Source organism: Thunnus maccoyii, chromosome 9 (assembly GCF_910596095.1).
Source record: "Thunnus maccoyii chromosome 9, fThuMac1.1, whole genome shotgun sequence".
NCBI classification, from domain to species: Eukaryota; Metazoa; Chordata; class Actinopteri; order Scombriformes; family Scombridae; genus Thunnus; species Thunnus maccoyii.
The window spans coordinates 21,501,682-21,523,117 of record NC_056541.1 but is presented as its reverse complement, the minus strand read 5'-3'; the positions used below and the strand labels follow the sequence as shown (position 1 = coordinate 21,523,117).

The 21,436-nt window shown below is 42.6% G+C and overlaps 1 protein-coding gene across 13 annotated transcripts in view; it reads left to right on the top strand.

Annotated features, from left to right (window-relative positions):
• mef2cb (myocyte enhancer factor 2cb) overlaps nucleotides 1-21,436 on the top strand; it is a 75,917-nt gene that overhangs the window by 40,853 nt on the left and 13,628 nt on the right. For 8 of the 13 annotated variants that reach the window (XM_042421837.1, XM_042421843.1, XM_042421838.1 and 5 more), the window contains 2 exons: nucleotides 4,406-4,609; nucleotides 19,079-19,222. In XM_042421837.1, the coding sequence (XP_042277771.1) occupies nucleotides 4,406-4,609; nucleotides 19,079-19,222 (348 nt within the window). Of the gene's footprint in view, nucleotides 1-4,405; nucleotides 4,610-19,078; nucleotides 19,223-19,413; nucleotides 19,552-21,436 lie in introns of all 13 variants that reach the window. The other 5 variants (XM_042421845.1, XM_042421842.1, XM_042421844.1 and 2 more) reach the window with 2 other exon arrangements.

Sequence of the window (21,436 nt, the reverse complement as noted above, 5' to 3'; positions counted from 1 at the left end):
AGAACAAAATCCTCATCTTCTGATGTTGTGACCGGTAATTCTGTGTGCCCAATCCATTTTGCTATGCCGTCCCCCTCGGTATGTTGTTCTTTAGAGTCACTTTTGTACTTAGAAGCACTTAGAAGAGCTGTTGAAATATTCTGCCGGGATGTATTAGCTTTATTTGCCCATCCTAGTAATCAGAGGTCTTCTGTATCTGTGAGGTTGAATAAGGGGGAAAAAAAAGAAATAAAAAAAGCTTTTCTTTCTCTCACCCATTCCCCTTTCTCACTCATTTACACGCACACATACAGCTCCAAGTTGTATCTATACTACATTTCTATTTACATGTCATATGTTTAACGTTAAGTAACAGTAACGAGTTAACATGAACGTTAAATTCATCATTATATTTATTTGACAGTTCATTTGTCAGTGTGGTACTGAAAGCTTAGTGTAAACATTTCTTTAGACGTGCTTTCTTCTGTTTGTTACATATTTGTTTCAATTTGAGAACAGTGAAACTTTACACTTATTATCATTAGCTTGTCAATCAATCTTTTAATTTACGATCTAAGATTAGCAACTTACTTCTCTAATCAGTACAGGACAGCGGTGGTTTCTTTTAGCTTGTATTGTGTTACAAGTTGAGCAAAAACACACCAGCTCGGGTTAGCTGATAAAATAACATTAGCTTGAAAAATAACAGTCTGCTTACATTTGCATGAATTTTGGAATGACTCATCTGCAAATGTTACTTCAAATTCATTGTTTTTACCGGTGATTGTTGCTCCACGCAGTTTACAAAGGGTTTTGTTTTCCTTGATATCAAATGTGAGATTTATCCATATCTCTTCCCAACTACCTACGCTCATTTTCATCTCGTTTTTATCCACTGAAGAAAGTGTCAATAGATTTTGTCATAGTTTTTGTCGTCATAAATAAGTTTTTATTTAGTTATCGTCTGGATTTTGTCAGTGAAAAAATGTTGTTGATGAAAACGTTGACAAAAATTATTCGTCAACAGAATTAACACTGCTTCCAAGTTGCTTGTTACTTTACACTGCTGTTTTTTTTATGTGTGTGTGTGTGTGTGTGTGTGTGTGGTTGTCCTGATGTTTTCAATTGGTCCACTAATATGTGAGCAATCTGTTCAGCATGTGGACCTCCCCTTTGAGACTTGCAGCCACAGTTGCCAAGTCTGCTTATTATAAGCAACTTTGGGCTTTTTTTCTGTAAAGTCACTTACAAATATTTGTAGACGCAGGTTACATTTTTTTCGGCCTTGTTTCTAAAATGTAGATGCTTATTTAGGCTTGCTCCGTATATATCTAATGTTAAATAAAGTTTGACTGAGCTCCAGCTAAGTTGCCTGCTCTCGGAACCACGCATGTACTAGCCAACATTAAATCCTTAGCTGTGCCCTGGTGGTTCACCGGTTAGTGCGCATACCACGTAACGTTAGGCAGAGTCCTTGCTGCAGCACCCTGGGTTCAGCTCTGACCCAGACCCTTTGCTGAATGTCATCCCCTCTCTCTATATCCCACCCTTCCTGTCTCTCTCCACTATGCCTGTCTAATAAAGTGAAAATGTAAAAAAAAACGTAAGTGCTGTTACTGCACCTTTTTTATTAGTGTCAGACTAGGACGCTAAGCAGGGGAGGGTTTTTTTTTTTGATTAAACAAACAGGAACAGAACTAGGCTAAAAGTTATTAAGGTTCTGTATGTGTGTGCGTGTGATTTGTGTGTTACAAAGGAACAGAGCTGATGACAAGAGAAAGAGGACAAGGGCAAGAGACAAGTTTTTTTCCAAAGCTACATTAATTGTGATGGCCAGTCAAAGGCCCTGTCTGTGTACTTGTTTAAGGTTGTTTAAAAGGCCAACAAGATATATTTGTTTTGCCTTCACTGATATAATTACTCAGCCAGTTCGTTATATTGAACTTCTTAACTTTCATTTTGATTCATTCACTTATTCATTCCTCATTTTTTTTGTTGGCCACTTGGTTTTGCTCAACTTTTTTAGAGAAAAATGTAAAATCACTTCGTTTGGGTTCGTTTCCATAGACCTGTTTGCTTGTTTCTCTCGCGAGATCTGGCAACACTCTGGACCTCTGGGACTCACACCCAGCCCACTGTGTGTGCCACGTGCCACCTTTTGAAACATTAATGGTTCCAACAGAGTGAGTGAGTGGGTGATAACGGAGCTGGGCCGGCAGCTAGCTGTGTCCTGTGTCTGCCCCTGGTGCCCCTTGCATCAAAACACCAGGGGAAGACAACACTCTACAAGTCATGTTCCTGAATAGTCCGCTTTGACCTTATGTCCTACAGCCTGTCATCCTATTTACTTGCTCATGTACGATTTGTATTGTAGCCCTGCAGTTGTAAGGCTGGCAGACCCCTTTAGCATGCTTACGTTTCAGTTTTGGATAGTGCAGCTCCAAGTGGGTTGGATATGACAATTACTCTTATTGTCACAAGATGCCTTTTGATCTTCCAGCGTTAAGAATGAGGCTTGTTTTTTTCCCACATTTCAGTATGACTGTGTAAATGTCAGCATGGTATTTAGAGCCCAGGGGAGCTTTTTTCTCCTTATGTCGTCAGTGAATCAGATGAGTGTTTGTGCCGAGGTACAGAACCTGACATGGCACACACTGGTTTGTCAGGCGTTAGAAGGCCGTCCACGTCTCTGGTTTCAGCCTCTGTTGTCTGACAGATAGCTTGGCATGGTTTGGTGACATCACTGGAAAACTTTAAGGAGGGAAGCTGGTTCGTGATACAGCAGTTCATGCCAGGTTTTACCCACTCTTAGAAGAGAGGGAGACGGAGAGATAGACAGGGTGGATGCGATAGATAGTTTGATATTCAGTTTCCCTGGTGCATCCTGGGAGATATGATTTCAGGAAATCCAAAACTATCTATCAATATCCATTCAAGCCTATCTCCTCTTTCAGGTCTTGAAGTTGTAAAGAGAAAATGTGAAGGGCAATGCATGATAGATTTATGCCACAAATCTATTCATGTATTACCCTGATCTACCACACACAGAGGTCTTTTCTTTACAGGCTTATTTTGTGAGGGTCTTTGTAGCCTACAGTTATAGTCTTTAGTATCGTATTCAGAGCAGAACACTTTAACTGAGTGTTGGGAGATTTTCATTGTGTTTTTTGGCCCACTTAAGTGTCAGAGGAGAATAGACAAACATGCAGTTAATCAACAAACTGAGATCATTCCAGCTGGGCACAGTTCTGGCAGTGTTTCCTCTCTGTAAAAAGCTTTGTCAATACAGATCTCCGATGTAAATAATATACACAGTCACAGAAGAAAATAAAATAAATTTCAATAAAAAAAAAAGCAGTGTTGCTCGGGAAGAGGGAAACTCGCAGTGCCACATTTTCTCATTTTCCCATACTGCCAAAGAGCTCGTACACATGGCTTGAAAAAGAAACCAGGTGCAGCTCACTGGAATTAACTCACTTTCACTGCTCTAGTTTTGATCCAAACAATAGAGGAATAGAGGCTGTTCTATTTTGACAATGTGGGCAATTGTATGCCTCTCTTATCAGAGGTACTGGTGTTTGGCCTTTCTCACACACAAACACATGCACATGCACACACCCACAAACACAGAGAGAAAAAAAAAGTCCCCATTAGAGAAGAAGATTTTTGTGGTTTAAGTTGAGCACATCGTCAGTATTTGAGCACTCACAAACACTTTCAAGCACAGTCAGGGAACCTATTAGTTATTTATATCAATGGCTTGTTATACACTATGAGAGGCGGTTAATTGGGCAACATGGCAACAGAAGAATGTTTGTTAATGTCACTGTGAAAAAATAGTATGCCTCAGCTATTTCTGGGATTAAAATAGTTATAGGTATGTGTATTTGTTTTATGTAAAGGAGGGAGGGAGAGCAAGCATATTCGGACCATTTTAACTTGACATATGTTCCATGATGAACCTCGTGTGCTTTGATGTACAAGCAATAACTGATCTTCTTAACCGTTATCTGTCTGAGACAGAGTATTTTCAGTTCCCTAAATGTAAGCCCAGCTTCTTTTTTTTTTCTTTTTTTTCCTGGTATAGTGGATGGACTGTTACAGTCAGGGGGTGTTGTTCCATCAGCAGACTTCACTTTCTTTTAATGCTGTTTCTCAGAGAACAACTCACTTTAAAGAGAAAAACGCATCATGTCAGATTCCTACTTATTCCCTCATTGCAGCATGCAGGTCTAGGGGTGGGGGATTTTTTTGTTATAATTAAAAGATTACTACAAGTCAGAAAAAGAGCTTGATTTGATTAGAGGGGGTGCCACAAAAAATACATTCAGTGAAACCGTATGTGTGAAAATAAATCTCCAATCTGTTGTTATTACCTCAAGTAATCATGATCCTTAACATTTTTTCATCTCATTCTTTCTCCTAGGTGACATTTACAAAGCGAAAGTTTGGCTTGATGAAGAAGGCGTATGAGCTGAGTGTGCTGTGTGACTGTGAGATTGCCCTGATTATCTTCAATAGCACCAACAAGCTGTTCCAGTATGCCAGTACAGACATGGACAAGGTCCTGCTTAAATACACTGAGTACAACGAGCCCCATGAGAGCAGGACCAACTCCGATATTGTGGAGGTAAGTTACAAGAAAACACAGACGGCACACATGCATGCGCACACAGATGCACGGGAACACACACGCACACTCATGCAAACACACAGAAACGCACAAGCAGACAGATGGTTACAGCATTTGTGACTCATTCAGCAACCCTTACTTCTCTCTTTTGGTCTTAACACCTAACATAGTGCAAGAAATAATTGCTCCCATAGTTTGCCGGTCTTCCCCAAGGGTTCAGTTCAAGTATCATTGACTTTTAAAAAACTTTTTTTAAGACTTACAGTATTTCATTAATTTCCCCTGTTTATTTAAATTGCCTCGTGTTGTGTGTACTTTGCAACATAAAAGAGGTAGCCTCTCATTGATGTGGACCTTTCAGACACCGTGTGGTGTGTAATCACCTGCCCCTGGTGTCTTGTCACCATTGATGTGGCTCTTAGAGTAGGATGTTGATCTGACTCGCTTTGGACACATGTCGCTAGTGTGGCTCTAGGTGATCGTAAACAGCACTGTCAGGCCAACCAGTAGGCAGGTAGATAAAGCAGGAAATGACGCTGGCACCCTCCAGGATCCTTAAGCTCTCAATGTGAACCTGTTATGTAACATTCACACTGGAGATCTGACAAACCTGGTGGGCCACACACACAGACATGCATGCATTCATGCAGAGTTTATCCCTTTCTCTTGTGCACACACACATTAACCCTCACGCCATGCTTGCTGATCAAACTGCACCTGTCCCACAAAGTAATGTTGAATAAATAATAGTTTTCAACTATATGAAAATGTCATGTGTAGTATTTCAGTATTCTTTATCTGCTTGTTACAAGAATTCTTTGAAACAATATGATATTTATACTGATTTGAATATAAAAAAACTAGACATTTTAACACCTGCAACATTACATTAAAGAGAAAATGATTGAAGCTCTGCACATTTCATACATGTTTTCTGTAATTCATCATTAAAATAGTCTGTTTCATGACTCACAATAGACAAACTCCACCCACTGTCTCACAATTTAAACACAAGTAGGAAATTATTAGAGACATAGCCTAGATTTTAGAATATTTAAATAAAGCTTTAATTATATATTTATTATATCTTCATTATACTGTACTGTATGTATATTATTCGGCGACTTAGAGGTCATAGAATATCTCAAATGTGTCCATATGTTCTCCCTTGTTTTTATTGTTCATGCATGCTCAGTAGGTAATTAAACAGGCACCTGATGGCAACATAATGTTAATGTGGTAGTTCTGCTCGGTCACAAATTATGCACAAGACCATCAGTCTGTCATTGTCAGCTCAGCATTTAAAAAGACAGAATGTACCAAAGAAAAGTGGGGACCAATGAGATGTAATGAATGTATACTCCTGCCACACACGCACCTATGGATCTGGCTGGCCAGTCTAACACCGGATCAAACAGCATGGGACATGTTTTTATCTTTTCATAATGGTGTTGCTGGGCTTGTTGCCCGCCCACGGGTGGACAGGCCCACCGGGAACACTCCTGCTATTCCAGATGGCACTCTGCCCCTGACTACAAACCATTTGAATTTGCACATTTATATCAAATGTCTTCTGCTTTGGAAGAGATTTGGCCTAACATTATTCCCTTTGTATAATTACCTCTTCCTTCATATTACGTTTACTATTATGTTTAGTGGTTCAAAAAAACAGCATAAATACATATATTACAAACTTAACGGCACTTTGCTGTTGTTATCATTGCTTTTGTTCCATTGCCATCCCCATTTGGTGCAGTCAGATATGTAGTGTGTTAATGTAACTCATACATCAAGTGATACAGCACTCAACATATGGCTAACCTTAATGATGAAAGCAAAGAGAGTGGACTGGCTGCATTATCATGGACAGTATTTAGAAGCACAAATAAATCAGCATAATAGCTTTTGTTTGCAATGCAGTATATGCTCTTATTCCCTTCTTATTATTCATATTATTGAGCCTTTTTTAAATTGTTAATGTGACTGAGGTTGTAACTTTGTATGCTTAGAATCTTTTTCAAAACATGAAATCAGTTTTCTCAGAGCTACAATATGTTTTGCAACTGTAAAACATTAAATAAACAGCAAAGCTATTTCTATTCTGTGTCCCCAGAGCTTAGTTTAAGTCTGATTAGAAATCCATATGAATTGCCACAGTTTGTGGCAATAATCGTATCCAAGTATATCAGAAGGGATAAAAAATAATCCTCTATGCATTATATCATTTACATTAACCCATTTAGCATCCACTCATATCCCCCATGTGCTATAAGTACTGGTATCCTTTATGCACCAAGCCCTTCAGCCACTGTATAGTGAGTGTATTAGCCTGCCCCAGCTGAACCCGATGAAGAGCTGTCACATGTTTCAGCAAGTGCCTGTGACGAGAGCTCCCTGCTTTGAAGCTCTCTCTTTAACTGTGTCTCCATTAGAGAGCAGAGGATGGCTAACGTGTAAACAGCCGTGTCAGGGGAAGACGCTAAAGAGCCTAGTGGGGGAGAGAGCTGTGGAGCATTACCTACACTGTGATCCCTGGAGGACTCAGGCTCTGTGCTCTCTGAGCGACTCACAGCGGGAGAAATCGATCTGAAGAGGCCTTCAGCCTTAGCTGCAGCGTGCTAACGGGATTGGCCACAGGGCTGACACTAGCACGTTAAGCATGGGTTGGAGGAGGGTGTGTGGAGAGGGAGGGAGAGCGAGGGGAACGGGGCTCGGATCTCTCCTGCCGAGCCTTGTGTGCCGCTGCTAGGCTACGTCACAGGTGCAGGAACGTGGGTGGGTTGTTGAGCTGGGGGGTGGAGGGTGGGGGGCAGGAGCGAAGTGGACTTCCTGTTGAGATGGCAGGATGATAAGGGGGAGGTCAACAACAAAATGAAGGGCTGGATTTAGGGGTGTCAAAGAAATCTGGGTTCCCCCACAGAGGAACAATAAGACCTTAAATATGACATCTGATATGTGATATCTAATTTCAAATTTGTAGAACACTCTTGTCTTTAGAAGTATACAGAAATGCATGCGTCTCTCTCCCTCTGTTGCTGCTGTGCCTGAAGGTGTAGTGGGAGGAGAGGTAGAGGTAGGGGAGCGGAGCTCAGAGTGTGGGCGGCTGGCATAGAGGCCTGCTACATTAGCAATAAAGCTCTATGTAATTAGCATGTCTTTGGTTGATAATTAGCGTTGTTGAGAGAGTGGCACTGAGAGCGTTGCACAGCCTCTCTAGCTACAGCATGTTTACAAGAGGCTGGAGGGCTTTTCTCTCTCTCTCTCTCTCTCCCTCTCTTTTTCTCTATTTCTGTCTTTCTCTTTTTTTATCCAGTTTTTCATTGAACGTACAGAATATTTTTTGCTTTATATTGAAACTATGGGTCAACAGATGTATGTGTGTGTGTGAGACAGAAATAGGGGGATAGAAAGGGAGAGAAAGATAGATAGTCAGAGAGAGGAGAGGAGTGGTAAAGAAGGTCTTGATGACTCACTTGAAAACTGCCTCAGCTGGGAATGACACTTCCACAAATATCTGTGAAAGCAAAAGACCAAGACACCAAAGCTAACCTTCCTCTAAGCACAAATGGTAAAACAAAAAAGGCATTACTAATCAAAATGGCTACAAGTTATTTATTTATTATTATCACATTCACAATGCATGATCAGAAACCCATAATAATCACGTGAATATAGTGGCAATTCAAATCACAGATTAAAATTAAGGTTTTTTTTTGTTTGTTTTGTTTTTATGTTTTGAATGCTTCCATTTAATCCCAAGCCACACGTGTAGTCATGTCGGATACAGTAGTATCTACACATGCAGAGACTCCTCTTTTATCACAAGAGATTGTAATAAAACATGTACTGCACAGCATTATCAGCTGTTACACAAACAAGTTTTACACAATCAATTAAATGCTAATTGTTCAAAGAGACATCTAAGCTCATGTAGTCTCTGGTAGCTTGTTGAGAGCAAACACAGAGGCAGATCCTCTGTCCCTGAATGTCCGAGCGGGGTCCAAGTGTGTCGTCCTGGCAGGTCTACAGTACACTCTGAGTCTGGCTCCAGATAAAACAGTCAAACACGCAGATAGATTTCCTATACTCGCTGTCTGCCAGGCCGGTTTCCTGGACATGTGAACGACATTAGAGGAGGAATGGGAAGCCATGTTGGGAAATGACAAGAAAATAGATCCATCTCTCCTTTTTCCTCACTTTTTATTTGTCCTGAAGAACAATCACTTTGAGCTCTTATTGGTGACTTATTATGCCAGTATGAGGGTTGTTCATTTCAAAAGCATATGAAAGAGTCCTTTCTTTCTCCTCCCGATGATTGGAGATCAAGCTCAAACCTAAGCGGTGTTGGCTGGCTCTCGCTGTGTGATTGAACGGCCCCAAATCCAACAACACACTTGGGCTGTGCCAAATCCCTGTTCCACAATGTGTTTGTTTTCCTCTCTGTTGAAACAAAGAACACAGGTTTGTGAAACCAGTAAAGGGTTAGTTAGTGAGCTGTGATAGGGTGCTATATCTCCTTAATACCTGGATATACATGAGTAGAAGGAGGCAAAGGATGCTATAGGTGTGTACAGTATGTGCTTATACAGTATAATCTATTGAGCATGTAAGTGATGACTTCACCGCATGGGTATATGCTTGCATACGTACATGGTGACAATTGGCTTGAACCCTGCAGAGTTTACGGCATTGTGATGACCTCAGCCAGCACAGCACACTCTTATGCCATTGGTTCAAGTATCACATGGTATGGCACATGGCTCTTGGTACTGAGCTGACCTGCCTGCTGGCCTACCTGCCAGAGGAAAGGCTATTGAACAATCCCATTTCCAGCAGATTAACCTAATCTGAAAGTTCAGCTCACCCTGTAATCTTAAACAGCAGCAGCAGAAGCCTGCCTCCCCATCTATCCTCAATTCATTTCCCTCCCTTCTTTTCTCTTTTCTCTCCCTCTGTCCTCACCTAGAAGGAACTACTCAATGAGAGGGGGAAGGGGAGGTACAGAGGGATGGATGAGTGTGAGAAGAGAAGGAGGGAGGGAAAGAGGGATGGAGGGAGGAAGGCTGGTAATTATTTCCAAAGGTCATTCTGTTAATGACTACCCGCTTGGCTAATGAGATTCAGCAAAGCTCCCTCACCATGTTTCACCCGGCGTATGTTTCACCCGTGTGCTGAGATGTGTGAGAGGCACAGGTGTGATTTCAGCCCAGTGACAGTCCACTGGAGGGAGGGGTTGGGGGGGAGGAAGAGAAGAGATGAAAATAAAGAAACACAAAGAGAACGTGAAACAGGCAGGTATGTCTAAGAGACGGCAAAAAGAGGAAGAGTAATGTATATACAGTAGCATATCCACATAAGTTTACTGCATGCCATGCACAATGTTTCATTTGGCAATAAAATACGATTTTCCACACATTCTAAATACTACGGAGACTAATTTACCTCAAAAAATTCTTTCTTTATTAACTTTTATGCCTTTTTCTCTGCTTTCTCATAATACTCTTGCGAGTCAACAGGACATGTGATCTCCCTCTCTGAAGTGCCAGTGTGCTCATGTTCTGCCTCGCTCTTGTGAAAATATTTTCCAGCATGTGTGCTATTCTATGTGCTTATTTGGTTTCTAAACAGCATGGAGAACATTAGCCTTAAGGAGTTTTCTGTGTTGATCAGCTCACTGAATGACTTCTTCTCATGGCTCTCAAAGACTTTATAATTATTCTGGCTTGAATGCCGTCACTAATTTATCCTCTACAACTTTAACATGTGTCAGCATCCAAGAGAAATAAGGGAGTCATATCATATCTCCTGTCCTACAGTTGTCCACAGTAATTTTGTGTGGAGGTTTTTTGAGGTTTTAGGATAGGGTACATGTGGTGTGACATGGGGTGGAAGTAAGGGGTGGGGTTGCCACGGTGATCACAGTGCTTCAGTGTTTACTAGCGGCGGAGAGATCGACAACATGGCTTGCTTTTCCTTGTGAGCTGAGGATTAAGGTCTGAAGCTGCTTTGACTGACTAAGTAAATTAACCTTATGACATTGGCAAGCTAACAGTATAGCAGTTTGTTAAAATAAAGACTGATGACAGCCCGTGTAGAGCACATCTTCAAAAAAAAAAAAAAGTCTTGCTAGTTAGTATATGGTGTTGAGTGTATATTAATTACACGTAGAAGGGCAGGCGAGAGAAATAGTGCCACTGTCAATAATTTTTCACACACCTCTACCTTCCGTTCATACTTTATGTTCACTGTGTTAACAACAATGGCAAAGTTGGCTCTGGAGTTATTTTACAGAGTTCACAAATAAATGGTGGTAAAAACAAACAAGCTAAGATAACACATATTGCATACTTGTAAAACACTTTTCGGTGTTCAAAGTGTCATGAATCCCACCAACAGAGGCATGCCTTTGTCCTCCTCACTTCCTGCCTACACCCGCTACGTCCTCATCGGTTTGGACTTGGAGCTTCAGATATAACGTTGTTAGAGTATTAAGGCAAAAAGTAGAGAGCAAAGATATAAGCAATATGGTTTCTTCTAAATGTGTTCACTTTTAGTCACTAGGTTTCCCTAACACTTCCATGTGATTGGCAACGTATTCCGAATTCACCACATAAAAACTAGTTTGTTGGATGGTCAAAATAAAGCACAACCTCCCCCCAAACAACCACCACCGCCTCTCTCTTTTATTTGATGTACTCTTTTTCTAATAAATGCCTCAAAAACTGGTAGTGGTCTAAAAATAGTGTGTGGTGAAGCTAAAAATAGTTGCCTAGCTGGCGGTCCTTGCTGGGAGAGGGTAGAAGAATAGGCATCTCTCTCTTTTTCTCTCTCTCTCTCTCTTGCTCTCTCTCTCTCTCTCTCTCTCTCTCTCTCTCTCTCTCTCTCTCTCCCCTCCCTGTGTTTGGAACAGAGAGGGTGGGGGTTGTTTTTGAAACAGAGGAGTGAGTAAGCGAAGTGTCAGGGTATTCATTCAGTCTCCGTCTCCCTCTCTCTCTCTCTCTCTTTCTGAGGATCAACCATGAAGAGTTGCCCTCAGCAACCACATGCATGAGACCATCGGTCTGAGACCCTGCGGTGCTTCTAAACATTTGGTCCCTTGGATAAAGATGCCTATTATTAAATTCCCCCCCCCCCCCCCACTCCCTGTTTTGGAAACTTTTTTTAAAAACAGAGAAAACATATCAGGAAAGAAAGTTGTGTTATCTTACATCTATAGGTTAGATCCTTTATGTCAGTACATTTAAGGGAATTTTTACTGGCAGGTCAGCCTATGGTACTAGTGACAAACCCTGAAAGGTGTCACCCTCATATGACCAAGTCAGCCTCCACACACAGCTGAACATCGTCTGTTCTAAACTTTAGGCTGGCGCACTAGGACACATCTGTCTGCGGCGCCAGCTTCAGACATAAAGAGAGCAAGTTTACTGAGTTCCTATTTTATAGACTATATGCCTCTTTCACTTTATAAGAGAGGCTAAAAACAAAATGACAGATAATGTATGTAATCTACAGGCTCAGCATTTTATTCCACATCAGACACCCGCTGCCCAGAAAAGCAGAACCTCAAACAAGAAACTAAGTAGCATTTGGAACTCTGTCAGAGGTGTTTTTTAAGGTCAATATACTGAAGCGGAAGTCTGAGGTACTCACACAACAACAAAAGGAGGTTTTAAAAATAGACTGTTTGAAATGTGCCAATATGTGGTCCCTGTGGTGTGGAGCGGTGAAAGAGGCAGGCCACTTCTGAGGCCATGCTGCCAAAAGGCAAGGCTTTTCCACTACACAGCCCAAAACAATTCACGCCAGCCATTAAGATGAAATGATGCCTTGTTCTTTGAAACTATTTGTGGAAAATTCAGAATAATGAAGATCTATTTTTATAGATGGCATTCCCTGCCCTGCCTGGAGCGTCCCCCCTGGCCTCAGCCCCTCCCCTGCCATGATTGCTGCTTTGGGCAGGGTTTGGAAACTCAAGGTCACACTTTAGAGGTCAACCGGCTGGTCATTGTTACTCAAGGCCTCCCTCAGGCTCCCTTTTCCTGCTGTGGCACCACGCGATAAGAGACAGAGAGACAAAAGACGATAAGTGATGATTAGTGGGGGGGGGGGGGGGGGGGACAAAGAAGGAATAGAGGGTGGCTGGAGCGGGACTTGAAGTTTCACCCATTGCCATCCTCAGAGAACTGGGATCATTTTGCTGTGGCTACAATGTTATTATTTAATGATAACTTAAAGTATGTAAATGATAATATCACAGTGCAGTCAAATAGTGTCATGACTGTGACATTGCATAAAATGCTCAGATGGCATTACAGTGTATCTAAGTAAAGTAACTATGAGAGTGTTTTCTATACATGATTTAGCCTTGGCGAATTGATTTTTATGTTGAATCAGAAATACATATAGACACATTCTCTCTCTATCAATTGAATAGAGATGTATTATGCAACTGGTGTGTAGACAGGATGAAAGATGGTAGATTGAGGGTGCAGACATAAGTGCCCTCTTTATCCAGTTTCACTGAGCTGGCATTGTGTCTCATAATGTCTATCTGGGTAATTATACAGTGTAGTGACTAGTCTGAATGACCACTTTGTTCCCAGGGCTGGGATGCTGCTGCAGCAAACAGTGTTGGATTCTGACATGTGCTTAGTGTGTGTCTCTTCCATATGGGAAGCACTGCACCATCTGGTATTATGCTGTGTACTGGCTAGCTAAGACTATCTGTGAGTGGGCTCTCGTCTGCAGTGGGCTCTTCTTAATGATGATTTTAGCACATGCACCATCACAATGCCACAATTTGGAGATATGTGGAGGAACCTTGTTGTGCACAGTAGCCTTTCTCTTTGTCTCACTTTCTGTCTCTCTCACTTACTCTAACACATTTTGTCTATTTTTGGTCTCACTCTTTCCCTTTTTATGTTTAGTCAATCTAGTTATCACTAGACAGCTAGTAATTACACATTTAGGCAGAGTTATTGAGCAACACACAACCACTTTGCCCAGGGATGATGGATTCCAGGCGCCAGCCTTTGATTCCTGATTATAGTGTAGCAGGGCACCAGGAGTAAGGGGCTTCAAAGCCACCAAATCACTGAAAAGTCATTGACGCGATAGTTTTTCAAACGTCGCCTCAACTAGTGCATAGGGATGCACAGATGATGACTGAAAAAAACAGGCTGGGGCAGACTGTGATTTGGGGGTCCCATTCCTCAGATCACTAACCTACAAAAATCAACCATCTCCCCTCAAATGCTCACTCACACACACACACCATGTAGCCATCATCCATGGGCATGCCCCTCGACATGGTCCTGGCATGTTAAAACCACGCTTCATGAAACTGTGGCCTTCTTGCCTTTGGTCTGCCATCTGCTTCCAATAAGCTAAGCCAGCCTGATCCCTCTGATGTTCCCTCCACTCTGAAAAGCAGAGAGAAAGAAAGAGTGAGAAAGAGAGACAGCGAGAGTGAGGGGTGAGACAAAAATGAGAGCAAGGCAGACAGAAAAAGAAATAGAAATAAGAAGAATGAGAGCACATCCCAAACATACTGTTAGCCCATCCCTGCCGCCAGCAAGGCCACCCCGAGTGTGCTTATTGTGCAGCGGTGCTGGGGGGTCTTAATCCACAGCGGGTCCACTTCATGGCCACCTCCATCTTGTTATTTGTGATGGAAAGGGACAATGGTTCTCCCCACTGCCTCACCCCTATTGACACTGAGCCACATTGCTCCTTACCAATTTGCTCTGACGAAATTGAGTTTGTCAATTGGTAAAAGCAAGGGAGCTCCCTGCTGTCTTGTGGTTTTCCAAACTTTTCCTCCTTTTGTCACCTTGATGATGATCTAAATCTTAGGTTTGTAAATTAGTGTAAAGGCCAATGAAAGAAAATATATATATGTATTTTTTAGGTTAAGCCTTTAGTATGCCATTCAGACTTTTATATACTGTGTGAACTACAATTTAATTATTGTAGCCCCTAGCTTTAGGTGACATTTGCTAAAAGATTATTTGGGAACCCTTTTATATTAACTGTACATACAAGTACATACTGTAGGTGCACCCTGTGGTCACACATAAACTACACACGTCCCCACACATTGTGATAGCAGGTGTGCACTACTGGCATACTATCATGGTGTATGAGATTATTCTCTGATCAGTGTTAATCAATCTGCTATCTACCATTTTTTACACTTTGACAAACAGAGGCCGAGACCTTGCTAGACAAAAGCTGTTTATTCCAGTGCCATTTTATTATATTTCAACAGCACAGCAAATATGATTGACCATAATTGGCAGAGTTATTAATTCCTTTATATTGTGCTTGTCTGTCAGTGACTTGTTTTCCACACAATACTGAAATATATAGCAAAACCATAAACTGCTGCATTTATTGGGGAAAATTCTTTGTGCCTTGGTACTACACTATCTTCTTTTATAACTCTTGGTTTTACTTACAATAGTGTGTATTCTGAAGACCATACACTGTTGGCAAAGATATAAAAGGCCCATTATAAACTGGCTGTTTTTGTAGAGGGTTGTTGCACTGATGCTGTCAGCCATTGGGTTGAAGACATTGAGAAACATTTACTGGCCTGGCTGTCGCCAATAGCCATAAACACAATATTGAATGTGTCGTACCCTTCAGCCACTGCCAAGATAACTGTAGAGGGGAATGATCAGCATTGAAGCTCTATCCAAACACAACCCATCAACTAGCCCGAGACTATCAGAAATAAGGACGTACCCATCAAGCCAACAATGTTTTGATTCAGCTTCTGTTGAGATGTGGTACTATTGCAGAAAATGAGGGGAAGAGGACAAAGGCTGGGAGACAGAGACAGACTGAGCAGCAGACTGAGACAGAAAGATGGGGGCAGAAAGACGGATAGAGGGATAGAGAGGGTGAGCAGGGTGGCAGAATGCCGAGCAGACGGATCCTGGTATGGCAGGAGCTCTGGGCAGGCGTCAGCTGTCCCTAGCAGACCCCCTGGGGCCACCCAGAATTCACACCCAAATACCCTGCACAGTTTTTCTCAACAGCTCCATGAAGTTATCACCCACACCCCAAACTATGAAATGAGTAAAAGCTGCATTTCATCTAGCAATTAAAAGCTCAGAGAACTCAAAGACAGATACAGATATTTGACAGATATAACACCAAGCAATAGACAATGTGAATCAGTTCCCTTGTAGCTCATCCCTGTGTCACTTAGCACCTGGTTTCAATCTAGCTCAGGTCACCTAACTAAGCCTTGCTCATGGTCCTGTAGTCCATTTTAACCCAGCCCAGTCTAGGCCAGCCTAGCTGTGTATGAAGAGCTGAAGGGTACTGATGAGACGGGTGTCTAAGTATGTAGGACGCTGTGTCTATGCCGTGCCTGCTTCACACAGGCCCTGTGACAAGTCGAGTCATGAGGGAGCATCATGAAGAAGGAGTTTAATTAGGAGCAAGCCTCCAAATGGGCCACAGAGAAAGACACAGAGCCAAGCAAGCATACACAGCTTTTTTGCAGTCTTTCCTCTCCGTCATACTTTTTCTCCTTCTTTCACTCTCATGTGCTCTCTCTCTGTCCACATGTAGTGGGCTGTAGGTTTGTAGCATTTCCGTTCTATAATCCCTTTTCTCCATCAGTGTTTTTCACTGATTATACGTTTCTTACTTCATAGTGTGTCCACATTAGGTTGTATTTTCTGTTGTGTTGAGCTGTAACAGTTAAGGTATAGAAGGTTTAATGTAGAAAACTGTGCTTGGTTCTTAGTCTTTTTTCTTTGACGATGACTCTACCATGAGACACAAAACAAATTCAGGGTACAGATAAAGCAATGTGCTATTAGAGAAGGGCAAAATATACAGGATGACGAGAGGGCAGTGGGGTGGTGAGGTGGAGAGCACAAGAGCGAGAGGGCCTTCTATGGTTGTATGAACACTCCAGAGGATGTGATTGGTTCTTGGGATGTGTGTCAGCCTTTGGCAACAGGTGTGATGTCTTTAAACAGGTGGGCATAACTGGGATGAGTGGCATAGTGTCCTTGTACCGCACCCTCGATGTGCTGAGCCCTGCTGGAAAGCTAAGCCTGGGCCACATGCTTCAAAGTCATATAACACTCACACCCTGGCTCCTTGCAACCCATCAACACCCAATGCAACCATTGCCCAACCCCCTGCCAGACCACCAGCTCAGTTACCCCATATGGGAGTCACCTTTACCCCAGCCCCCATTCCGCGCTCCCAGCAATGCCCCACTGCTATTCTTCCTAGAATGGAAGTGAATCTCTCATGCACTCTGTGCTGGTGGCGGTGGGTGGTGAAAATCTGTGTAAGTAGAAAGAAAAGTTGCTTTTTCTCGCAAGGATTCTCATGTGAACAGGAAAAGGCCAGTGGTTCAGCTCTTGTCAGTTCGATATGATGCATCGCCAAGACCAGAATGAAACTACACAAAAGAAATAGCAAAAGTTTTACATCTCACGCCTTTGCCAAAAAAGACAGCATGCTAAACCTCTGTAACCCCTTTGTTCTTTTGACTCATCCACCTCAGATAGAGCAAGAGTGCCTGATTCACTGTAGGGCTGTTAGAAGTCAGATCTCCTGCATCGCCTTGGTTGATTTGTTTGGTGTGATTTCCTGAAGACTGTCAAAGATGTGAGAGACGCTTTCAAATTCAGAATTCCAGATTTCCACTCTAGGGGCCAAGTGAGGATTCAGAGAGAGAAGAGGAGAGCCAGCAAATGTTGACACGCTTACAGTAGCTGCCTCGCCACGAGACGCCTCAGGAATCAAACAGTTATCACACACACAAAAGAAGCCCTCTAAGTTCACTAAAACCACACTCAAAACAGGCCTTTGTTGTGCTGACATGAGAGATGACTGGATTGTTATTTGTTTTCTAAGCAGGCAGATCGCTCCCTGTCACTTCTGCTGCTGGTTGTGATAGAGCGGCTAGCACTTGTATCTCTTCCGTGAGCGAGTACTGATGGAGACAAACAAATGAGAGGAAGAAGTTCACTGAGATTAACTTATCTTAGCATCTATCCTCCTCCTCTCTCCTGCTCAGTCTCTCTCTTTCTTTTTTCTTGACGCTAACACCCACTCTCACACACCCACACATGCACACACAAACACAGACTCATTCCCCTCTTTCCCCTCCCACACACAGACACACGCTCACACCAGCAGACACATACACACACTACAACATATACAGAATGAGAGAGACACACACTTGATCAGCATCAAATACAGGGTGTGCTAAAGTAAATTTAATTACGTCTGTCTGATATGGAGCTTCAGATGAAAGTAGGAGAGCGCAGTGTGAAGCGACGACTGCACAGACAGGAGCAGGCCCGTGATATTCCTCCTGTAGACTAATCTCCCTTTATTAAAGCCAGAAGGAGAGAGGGAAGGGGGGGTGGAAGAGAGTGGAGGGGAGGAGAGGGGGGATGGGGGGGGGGTTGCCTTTGATGAGATCTCTAACTGTCAGCTACTGTACTTTTCTTCTCTCCCACTCTGTCTTTGTCTCTCACTTTACGAGGCAAATGAACACAGCACCTATCGGTACATGCCTACTTGCTCAAGCAAACATACCCTTATGCTATCACACACAGTAATGTGCTATGAAACTTATCCCTGTTGTTATGGTTGTCAACAATATCTAAAAAAGGACAGAAGCGGCTCTCTCTCTCTTTCTCTCTCTCTCACGCTCTCTTTGTCTGTCTCTCTGCCACTCTAAGGGGGTGGTGAGAGAGTTGAGAGTGAGCTTTTCTGCCCGTCTGCTATTTTCTGGCCACTCTAATGGGGGCAGGTGGCCATCAGGTGGCCAAAACAGAAACTGCCACATTTAATAGTACATAATATCTCAGGCATGAACTCAAGAACCTCTCCCGTATCTTAATTTAATCTCTTTACCCACTGGTCATTATTGTTAAAATGTTTTTTCTTTTATGACTTTCACTTTTCCTGTGTAATTATGAGGGTTTTAAGGTCCCATTATTTGTCATTTGGTCAAGAGTTTGATCATTTGTTATGTGTTGTTATTGGATGCTATTAAATCCTCTGTGCCATCTTGAGTGTTTAGTTGCATGTTTACTTGTTCACAAAGCAGCCAGTGTATTCTCACATCACCCCGTGTTGATGGATGTTAGAATGGAGCCTGCCAAAATGATTCATTGTAATGGTTAAAGATCTTTTTTAGAACAATTTCTCAGAAACAGACTCAATTTTCTCATAGAGTGAAAATTACTTTAGAAATCTGTTCATTTGAAATAAGTTAATACTCTTTGTTAACGAAAGCTCTAAATGGTTTTCCAAAGTCTTTCTAATTGGACTTGTCTTTTGTCAGGGTCAATTCTAAAAGGCATCTCCTCACAGTTCATCACCATTTGCCCCCCCCCAAACTGTTCACCTGGGTCACTGTTCCCCACCCCAAAGTCCTTCAACTGTGTTGTGCAACTGCTCTGTTTGCAGACATTGAGAAAGAAGGGCCTAAATGGCTGTGACAGCCCAGACCCCGACGCAGATGACTCGGTCGGCCACAGCCCCGAGTCTGAGGACAAGTACAGGAAAATAAACGAGGACATTGATCTGATGATCAGCAGACAGAGACTGTGTGTAAGTACCTCTTGTCAAACCCCGAACCTTCCTCTCACCTTTCTTTCCTCTCTCTCCCCCTTTTTTCCCCTATGCTTTCTGTCGCTTCGTCCTCGTCTCCTCATTTTCGTCATCTGTTTGCTACCATCCATCTCTCCGCCCCTTCATCTGTGTCTTCCTCCGTCCATCTCTGTGGTTGTGGGACCTGGCAGGCATTGAGCAAGAAGGAGAACAAAGGCGGCGAGAGCCCGGAGCTCGAGTCTGCTCTCATCCTCACCCCACGCACTGAGGAGAAATACAAACAGATTAACGAGGAGTTTGATCACATGATTAAAAGTCATAAAATACCTGTAAGTACTGGGTTGACACTACGCAGCATCCTCAGCAGGCTAACAAAATGCTGACTGGCCAGTAACTGTTGAGCTAACCCAGCTAACCACCATTGTTTGCCACTAGACTAAATACACAAAGTGAGAGTGAAAGTAAGACTAAAGATTACATTGTGTACTTACAGTGAAAAAAATTACAGTTCTTTGATTTTGCTTGATTACAGTTGAGGAACGGTCCTCTAATTTGACATAACTGCAACCACAACTAGCAGGAATTTTTGCTATAGTAATTGCAGACTTTGTCTCATGACAAATTTTAACCTTACTGGGTTCCCACCTTGAACCTGTTACCCAGAATGCCTTGTCCAGCTCTCAGGGGAGGTGTGGTCTGCATGTGCTTTTCCTTTTCCTGCTCCAAAACACAGCACTCAGTCACCCGCAACAACAAGGGCCGACACTGTGGCAATGAAACAGCAGCAGACATTCACAAACGCTTAAGCATACATACCTCACAAAACTCAACTATCTCTCCTCCTTGCTGAAACAATTAGGCTACTGAAGGCAAAGTCATATCTTTTATAGCAACATCTCTGTTGATGGACTTAGATATGTAAAGACATGTCAGCTGCTGGATTTATATTATATAGCTTTAATTTTCCAGAAGAATCTAATCTATAGCCAGCTGCCAGAAACCACAAAATAAAAGCTGCTTTCTATGTAAACCGAGCCTGCCCTCCATTCAAAAACCACCATATTGAAATGGTTAGCAAACTAGCCATACAGAGAAAGAGATAATTCCACGGTAGATAATTCAGAGAAGAACAGTAGTGTCTAACAAAGCCGCGTGGAGCAGGGGGAGATGTGGTTTGAAATAAGGCAGGGGTTGGTGAGCTGGGGTGGGGTGGGTTTGGGATTGGAGCTAGGCGGGGATGGGGGGGGGAGCAGCAGGGGAGATGGTGGTGGGGAGGGGGACTTTGCACACAACAAGTGGCAGTTCAGTGTGTGGTCAGGGTGGCTGCCAAGCACTGGGCCTCTGGATTGCAGGGGACTGTTCAGGGGACTGTGGGGAGAGGCGGAGGAGGAAGATGAGTGAAAACAGGAAGGATGGCACTGGTTAAAGGACAGCTTACAGGCGGGGCCCTTACACCCAGCAACGGGGTGTGTGTACACGCAAATGTGTGCACACACAGATACACACATCTATAGCTCCCCCCACTCTTAAAGAATACTGCAACAGAGAGGTCATGGGGTATAAAAACTTCAATAAGAAACCCAAGATAGAAGAAATTACTGAAAATCTGCAAAAAATGAAACTGAACTATAGACAGCCACTCGCTGGTTATAAAAGAAAGCATCCATAGATTTTGGCTAGCCCACTCCTGTGTAAAGTTAATGTAAAATCAAAACGTGCAAAGGCCTGCAATAAAATATGGTTTAAGTAACCATCTTTGTACATTGAAATAATACTTGGCCTGCAAAAAGCACAAAGCAAAGGGGAGAAAATTGAAGAAGATGAGGCATTGCTAAGGCACATATCCCACTTCTACATAAGCCATGCTGATGTTCCCCCTGATGAGCTCCCTCCATTGCTCTTAGACACATGGCAGTAATTTAGGGCCCTATTTTCTACTTCCTAAAGCTAACATGCAGGATCAACCACTTCCAGGGCACTCCCAAGGTTAAGCCCTTCTGCCAAGTGACACAATAAACATGACAAACTAGACGCCTGGGGCCAGCAGGCTACCCCTACTCATATTTCTGATGAGACTGCTGACTGATCTGAGTCTACCACTTAAAAATACTTTGCATTAGCTCCATGTGATGGAAAAATAAATTATTCCTGATTGCATTCAGTTCTCCAGTCACAAAGCTACTTTTGCAAGAAATAGTGCAGACTTTTTCATCG